The sequence below is a fragment of the Symphodus melops genome, assembly GCF_947650265.1.
Source record: "Symphodus melops genome assembly, chromosome: 1".
NCBI classification, from domain to species: domain Eukaryota; kingdom Metazoa; phylum Chordata; class Actinopteri; order Labriformes; family Labridae; genus Symphodus; species Symphodus melops.
The window spans coordinates 32,852,575-32,860,755 of NC_136691.1; the positions used below are offsets into that span (position 1 = coordinate 32,852,575).

An 8,181-nucleotide genomic window follows, 5' to 3' on the forward strand; every position below is an offset into this window, starting at 1 on the left:
TTGCCCACTGAGGAACCTGGGTAAAGAAATACACTTTAGCCACTTTTGAATGTCAATAGGTTGATTTTCTTCGCTGTATACAGCCTTTTAATATTTCCGTTGTGACCGGAAAAGCAACTACGAAATGACGTTCTGAGCAGACCAATCACAGTCCCTGCAGTTCGCGTGGACGCGACGTGTAGCAAGGATTTTTTGGATGTGCGCGTAGGGGCTCTGCATAGGGGTCCGCTTTGGGGTCTACGTCGACCGCGTAGCTACGGCGTCGATGCGACGCAGAAGTATAAATAAGGCTGAAGTCGGTTCATATCTGCAGGAACGATTGTTTAGGGCTGTTGACTTTATTTCCCTTATTGGGTCGACATTGCGATAGGTTGATATAAGAAGTGTGTCTGAAGACACACATTACAACTCAGAGTTGTAGTTTAGTAGCACAATTAAAAAATACCATTAGTCATTTAAAAAGAGAGGGACACTGAGAAAACATTAACTTCACCTGCAGAGAGGAAATTAGATTTACAACATGTAGAAAAATCCTTGACATACTTCTAGCATGAAATCAGGATAGTTAAAATCATTAATGTGAAGAAAGACAAAACGAGACCGACACACAGACTCAACATGAAAAGCTGAAAACTGTTGTGTTTGTGATGACTTATCAGAGTGTGAGTCTTTGAACGCTGATGCCTATTCTCACAAGAGGAAGATGTTATTGATGGAGAAAAACACACACACATACGCACTAAAGACGAGTCAGACCAGCTGAGTGAGTGTCAATCATCAGATGTCACGCCTTCTTCTTTCTGAATGGCTTCACTATTCCATAAAAAAAGTGTTATATCACTACACACAAAACTACATAATAGAAAGTGAATACCCGGTTGCTAGTGTACGTTTACACATCATAGGACCAACTTTGATGTCTAGTTTTCCTGTTTTCCAGATGAGCAGGCATGTCTAAGGAGGAGAGGTTTGTTTTCTGAAGAGAAAGGGGATATGTCTACATTAATTTACATCTGTGCTTTACGCACTACACTTCAAATTGTAGATGGTTTAAAAGAAACATTCTTAACTGTACATACGAAAGATTTGACTGAAACACTCTTATGCTCTAACCAAAGTGATGTCTAAAAACATTTCCTTTCACCATGAAAAATGGATTGTATGACTACTGCTGCTGACAGTTAAATAAGAGCGCATGTCAGGAGAATTAGAACAAGTCCATCAACTGTATGAGGAATGACAAAACAAAGCTGAAAATCCACAGTGCTGCTCCTCCTCCTGTAAAAAAACAGAGCTTGATAACACCTCCCTCTCCTGTCTGCTCTCAAACACAGACAGCTCCACTCTGATCGAGTTTTTCTTGGTTCCCTCCCCTTCAGATCTACAGTTTGAAAATGGGTGTGACCAACATCAGCTGACACATACTCAACACATATTTTGTAGATCAGAGGTGTAAGTAGTAGGGAGTGTAACTTAGACAGTCATTGTGACTGAGAGGAAAAATGGCTCAGAAAGGAGTTCAGCTGGACCAGGAAACCTTCTCTTGTTCGATCTGTCTGGATCTACTGAAGGATCCGGTGACTGTTCCCTGTGGACACAGCTACTGCATGAACTGTATTCAAACCCACTGGGATAAAGAGGAGAAGAAAAACTCCAGCTGCCCTCAGTGTAGGCAGACCTTCCCAGTGAGACCTGCCCTGTTGAAAAACACCATGTTGGCAGTTTTAGTGGAGGAGCTGAAGAAGACTGGACTTAAAGACGCTCCTGCTGATCACTGCTATGCTGGACCCCAGGATGTGGCCTGTGATTTCTGCACCAAGAGAAAACTGAAAGCTCAAAAGTACTGTCTCCAATGTCTGGCTTTTTTCTGTGAGAAACACCTGCAGCCTCATTTTGAAGTGGCTTCATGGAAAAAACACAAGCTGGTGGAGCCCTCCAAGAAGCTCCAGGAAAACATCTGCTCTCGTCATGATGAGGTGATGAAGATGTTCTGCCGCACTGATCAGCAGTCTATCTGTTATCTCTGCTCTGTGGAGGAACATAAAGGCCACAACACAGTCTCAGCTGCAACAGAGAGGACAGAGAAGCAGAAAGAGCTGGAGGTGAGTCGACAACACATCCAGCAGAGGATCCAGGACAGAAAGAAAGATGTGAAGCTGTTCCAACAGGAGGTGAAGGCTATCAATGGCTCTGCTGATAAAGCAGTGGAGGGCAGTGAGAATATCTTCACTGAGATGAGCCGTCTCATGGAGAAAAGACGCTCTGATGTGAAGCAGAAGGTCAGATCCCAGCAGCAAGCAGAAGTCAGTCGAGTCAAAGAGCTTCAGGAGAAGCTGGAGCAGGAGATCACTGAGCTGAAGAGGAGAGACGCTGAACTGGAGAAGCTCTCACACACACAGGACCACAACCAGTTTCTACACGACTACCCTTCACTGCCACCACTCTGTGAATCTACACACTCATCCAGCATCAACATCCGTCCTCTGAGGTACTTTGAGGATGTGACATCAGCTGTGTCAGAAGTCAGAGACAAACTTGAGGACGTCCTGAGAGAGAAATGGACAAACATCTCACAGAGAGTGACTGAAGTGGATGTTTTATTGCCACAACCAGAGCCCAAGACCAGAGATGAGTTCTTACAATTTTCATGTGACATCACACTGGATCCAAACACAGTAAACAAGTATTTGTTATTATCTGATGGGAACAAAAAGGTAAAAGAAAGTCCACAACAGTCTTATTCTAGTCACCCAGACAGATTCACTGAATATTATCAGGTCTTGAGTTCAGAGAGTCTGACTGGACGTTGTTACTGGGAGGTAGAGAGGACAGGAAGAGTTTTTGTCGCAGTCGCATATAAGAGTATCAAGAGAACAGAGAGTGGTACTGAAAGTGCATTTGGAAATAATGACAAATCTTGGGCGTTATATTGTAATAGCAGCAGTTGTAGATTTTCTCACAAATATGTCAATACTCCTCTCTCAGGTCATCCTACCTATAGATTAGGAGTCTACCTGGATCACAGAGCAGGTATTCTGTCCTTCTACAGCATCTCTAAAACCATGAATCTCCTCCACAGAGTCCAGACCACATTCACTCAGCCTCTACATGCTGGACTTCATGTTTATTCTGGGTCTGCTGAGTTGCGTAAACTGAAATAGACAGAAGTAATTAAAGGAACAGTGGGTTAACCTCGAAAATCCTTCAACTTGATCATTTTTCTTGTTTATTGCTGAGAGCTGATTGTGATGACATTGTTCTCCTGTCAGTCAAACTTGGGCGTTACTTTGACAATTTCTCATTTGTTCTGTAAATGTTTGAGTCTCTTTACATAACTTTTTAGATGTTTCTGTTTAGTCACAGAGGCTTTACTGCTCATGACGATTTTTGTTCAGCTGAACTGACTTGTCTGCATGAACATATCAACTTTTCTTCACTTTAAACATGTTTACAATGAGTACTGATTGTTTTTGTTATCATTAAAGGGTCTTAAGAGGGGAAGCACCAGGTCTTTTCTTTCATGTAGATATTAGAAAAATATCAACTCACATTTATATAATTGTTTTTGCAGAATGCATTTTGTTGTAAACATAAATTGATTAAATATGTGAAATCACTGAGATCATTGTAATTTTCTTTTCAAAGCTGAGATTCTGATCAAACAAGCTGATTGTTCCGTCATTAAAAACAGACATGGTCCAGTCTGGGCTACATGGTGGTTCAGGGGTTACTGCTTTGCCTCACAGTGAGAAGGTCCCTGGTTCAGATCCCCATCAGACAGAGCGTCTCTGTGTGGAGTTTGCATGTTCTCCCTGTATCATGGCTTCTCTTCCAGTTTCCTCCTACAGTCTGAAGACATGCCCGTTAGTCTCATTGATGACTCTAAATCAGCTGTAGGCGTGAATGTGAATGTTGCAGCCGACGGTGTGTCTCAGCCCTGTGATTGACTGGCGATCAGTGAAGATAAAGAATGGATGGATTTACTATAACAGAGTTTAATGATCTAATGTTTGAACAAACTGGTGTAGGGTTAAGGTTATATCCTGAATAAACAAACAAAAACACTCAAGATTCAAAGGTTTTAATTTGTCACATGCGCTTACAGGATGCACAGTGAAATGTTTTTCATGTAGCTACTGCACTTATGTGCTCAATTGAAATAATAATACACATAAAATGCAGTGAAATGTAGCAGAATAAAATAGAATAAAATTCAATAAAGGTTTTAGAGGAAGTTATAATTAACTTACGGTTATGGCTAATTTACAATTTTGTGGTGCAATAGTTACAAAATCAATGTGCAACAGTTCTGAATGAAGAATATTATAATAGATATAAATTAAACTAGATCAACAGGCAGATGTATAAACGTTGAAGTTCAATGGATTTAAAGTGTTCAGAGTGCAGAGTTCAGGTCTGTGCGTGTTTTCTGACAGCACAGGTGAATGTCTGATCTGAGGGTCTCAAACAGTTTGTTGCCGGGGTGACGGGGATCCTTGATCGTCCGCTTGGCCCTGTTGGTAAAGCGCGTGGTGTATCAGTCATGGAGAGGGGGAAGTGTGGTGGCTATGGTCTGGTCTGCTCAGCAGTCCTCGCCACCTTCTGCAGGTCGGTCCCCACAGGAGATGTTACCATAGCAGACAGGCTCCAGTCAGTATACTCTGTACTGCAGCAGAGTAGAGGAAAATCATGGTCCATTTGGAGACCTTGAATCTCCGTTGTCTGAGGTGATGCTTTTTCACCACTGTGTCCGTGTGTACAGCCCATGATAAGGCACTGGGCTCTGACTGGGCACATCCTGACCCTTCTTACCCGTCATCCTGATGGAAAGGTCGGAGCTCCACTGCCTAGTTCAGGTGAAAGGCTGATTTAAGTCTTTGTCAGAAAGGTAAGAATGAGGCGCAGGGTCACCTTTGTGCGTCCTGGCAACAGCAGCTTGACCTTACAGTATCATCAGACATGAAGAAAACATGCTATTTTGAAGTCTTTCTTCCAACTCCATATTTCTTAAGGTTCTTTCTTTTCAGATTTTCCAGAAGACTCTTTATGGTTTTCTGTGCTCTGCGTTCTCGGGCCTCTGCGTTGTGCTTCTCCCGCTCTAGACTCTCCACTCGATCCAAAGCTTCACTGAGTCTGGCCTTTAGACAAGTCAGAGAATCGGGCAAAGCATAGGAGTGATCCTAGTGGAAAGAAGGAAGTAAAACAGTTTTCAGTGAAGTTCATATCATACCACTCACAGTTGTTTGGTGCATTGCACTGCATATGTGCCGTCACACGTATTTTTAATTTCTTTCTCTGCCAGAACCATGAGAAAGAGAGAACGAGTGTGTGTGTGAGACAGAGACTGTGTGTCAGTGAAAGAGGGTGTGTGTGTGTTAATATAATACATTTTATTTATAAGCGCCTTTCTGGACACATGTGGACACTGTACAAAAATCAAGTGTTCACGTGTGCATTTATTTATTTAACAAGGGAGAGTTTTTGATAGGAGCAGAGTCATGATGCTTACAGCTGTCTGGGACTTATCAAATACTCACATCATCAGGCTGAGGTTCACTTTCAGGTGAACGCTGAGAAAGGTCCAGTGGTAGACTCTCTACAGCTTTCCTTGAAGTTTTTGTGTTCCTTGTTACTACACGCTAAAACATAAGAAACAGAATGCTTCAAACCAACGTCATTAAAAACTCTTGAAAAGGTTTTAGTATCCCACAGTGTGGTGTGAATGCACAATGCATCACTCATTCTTAAACATGCAGAAAGAACTAAAAGGTAATAACATGTTTAGAGAAGTGTGACATTAGCTGTGACATTGCAGTGTTTCTTAGCCGTTTCTGTTAAGACTGTTTCTTAAAAGGGATACTTCACCCATTTGCATGAAGCTGTGTATCATTAGAAACATGGTAGTAGTGTTGAATGGTCATGAATCCAGCCCTCATTTTGCCCTGAGACAAGAGAAATGTGTTTTTCTTTGCTTGAAAGTTTTCTTCATGTGATGCAAAAAGCGTCATATTGCATCACATGAAGAAAACTTCCAGGCAAAGAAAAACACATTTTTCTCGTCTCAGGGCAAAATGAGGGCTGGACTCATGATCATTCAACACTACTACCATGTTTCTAATGATACACAGCTTCATGCAAATGGGTGAAGTATCCCTTTAAGTTTTGAATAACCTGATCTAAGAACAGAAAGTTTTTTAAAACACACACACACACACCAGGCTTGAGAAAAACGAACAAAAAACTTATAAAGAAGAATTAATTTCTTGTTTTTAAAGGGTTCCTTTTGTGAACCTTTTGATTCTGATCTACAAAGCCTTACTAAAAAAACATTTCAAAGAATTAGAACAAAATAGTGTCACTGTAATTAGTTAGTGTCTTTAAGTTATTTTTAAATAAATACAAAAAAGTTCCTTATAATATATATATTTTTTTTAAAACAACCTGTGGCCTGCAAGACAAAAAGTGTGGACACCAGTGATAGAGTAGAACCAGACGTACTTTTTGGAGATGAGAGGGGAAGTTGAAGACAGATGGGGTCGCTCCCTCTCTCAGTCTCACGATCTGACCTGTCCTGTCGAAGTCTTCAGCTTTGAAATGATCACTGCACAGCTTGGACGACTCAGAGGCAACAAAAGCCTCCACTCTCAAAGCCACTTCCCATCTCCTCCTCAAGCCTGCATCACGGGGAAACCTTCAAAACAGCAGGACACAATGAGAGAGAGTACCTGCTGTAAGTCACGTTGACATTAGAAACACACGTTGTTCTGTCTTACTTATGAAAGGTGATCCCACGTGACCTCGTATCAACACTGCGCCGGTTATAACAACCGTAAGCTGCACAAAACACCGGCATAATACAAACATAGTTATAAAAACCTATAGGCTGCTCATCCTCCCAGACCCATCCAATATGGAGGCATCTACGTAGCTGTGCGTTAAAGAATGTCCGACGGGTGGAAACAGACACCTTAACGAAGGTTCCGCCAGGTGACGTCACTCATGTCACTTATAGAATCGCATTATGTTAATACAAAAAAATCTTAAAACTCAAGTTTCAGCTTTGTTTAAAACCAATCGTGAATAAAAACCTTAACTATGCTGTAAAATTCCCACATCTGATCTAATGCAACTACACATATTAGTAGGACTTATTAAAGACTTTATTTGTTGTCCGTTTCCTGTTGGCCTGCAACACTGTTTACATACAGATCACACAGTCACACAGAACTCTGCGGGACTTTGGACTTATCTGTTTTAAAGTGACAGCCTCTTGTTGGACACTTGTTGAATAATATCTTAATATAATATCACAGTGTAAATGTGCACCACATGCTGTACAGGGCCGCGCAGAGGCCTTTGGAGGGGCAGGTGTCAAAGTTAAAAAGGGGGCACATGGAGAACGACTTTGAAACACCGAACAGAAAAATATCTTGCAATACAACCGATTGAATGGTAGCAAGCCATATTCATAAAGAATGCGACATGGAGTGACAACATACCATTAAACAAACTTCATATATTTATTAGAGACTAGTGCAAAGTAAAATGAGTCTCAGTTTTACCTGCACATAAAACACATCTCTACATTTAAGCTACAAGAATACAAATTAAAATAGATTAATTAAACTCGTACATTTACAAGAATAAAATCATACATTTACTAGTTTTTTTTTTAAGGCGGCTCCATGCTATTCAGTTTCACTTTTTTTAAGTCATAAAATCTTGAAATTCTTGAACAGCTCCATCAGCAGTGTTGGTTCAGCTGTTAAAACAAACGGCACTCTCACTCTCCCTTCTGCCTGACTCACTTGATCATCTTTTCATTCATCCATTCATTTAGGCTTTCTGTAAACCTTGTGTGCGTGAGCAAAGTGATTCGATGTACACCTGGCTTGAGTCAGTCCTGATTCATTGTTCATGGAACGACTTGAGGCTTAATGAGGAGATGGGGTTAGTTTAAGCCTGACTTTTTAAGGTGAGCCTGGCTTTCTTTATCTACATTGATGGAATAATCCTAGGTCAGCCGAATCACTCATTAAGTCCCTTCTTTAAACAGTTGAGTTTAAATTGTTACCTGTATTTCACGGTTTAGAATTCTTTAAAAGAGTTTAATGTCTTTTACAGTTCTTCTCAATGGACTTTGGTGGTTGTTTATTCTTACCTTGTATATTATTCTATGAC

At 41.0% G+C, this 8,181-nt stretch overlaps 2 protein-coding genes across 2 annotated transcripts; one reads left to right on the forward strand and one right to left on the reverse strand.

The window, feature by feature from the left end:
• Nucleotides 1-1,502: 1,502 nt before the first annotated feature.
• On the forward strand, nucleotides 1,503-3,947 carry LOC306826016 (E3 ubiquitin/ISG15 ligase TRIM25-like; the record flags this gene model as incomplete). The annotated part of the gene is made up of 2 exons (XM_079347046.1): nucleotides 1,503-2,522; nucleotides 3,849-3,947. 2 exons carry the CDS (start codon nucleotides 1,503-1,505, stop codon nucleotides 3,945-3,947), a joined length of 1,119 nt encoding a protein of 372 aa, XP_079203172.1.
• Nucleotides 3,948-4,065: 118 nt separating this feature from the next.
• On the reverse strand, nucleotides 4,066-6,956 carry LOC306831774 (THAP domain-containing protein 6-like). Its single transcript, XM_079356006.1, has 4 exons — nucleotides 6,774-6,956; nucleotides 6,499-6,691; nucleotides 5,538-5,639; nucleotides 4,066-5,180 (listed from the first exon to the last, which is right to left on the reverse strand). The coding sequence occupies exons 1-4, from the start codon at nucleotides 6,851-6,853 to the stop codon at nucleotides 4,974-4,976; spliced, it is 582 nt and encodes a 193-aa protein (XP_079212132.1). The 5' UTR covers nucleotides 6,854-6,956; the 3' UTR covers nucleotides 4,066-4,973.
• Between the last annotated feature and the right edge of the window lie 1,225 nt (nucleotides 6,957-8,181).

Coding starts and splice junctions, on each gene's coding strand:
- LOC306831774 (XM_079356006.1), bottom strand. CDS start 6,853: ATGCCGGTGTTTTGTGCAGCTTACGGTTGTTATAACCGGCGCAGTGTT. Junction 6,692..6,773: donor CGTGGGATCACCTTTCATAA/GTAAGACAGAAC, acceptor GCTGTTTTGAAG/GTTTCCCCGTGATGCAGGCT. Junction 5,181..5,537: donor GTGAACCTCAGCCTGATGAT/GTGAGTATTTGA, acceptor TCTTTCCACTAG/GATCACTCCTATGCTTTGCC.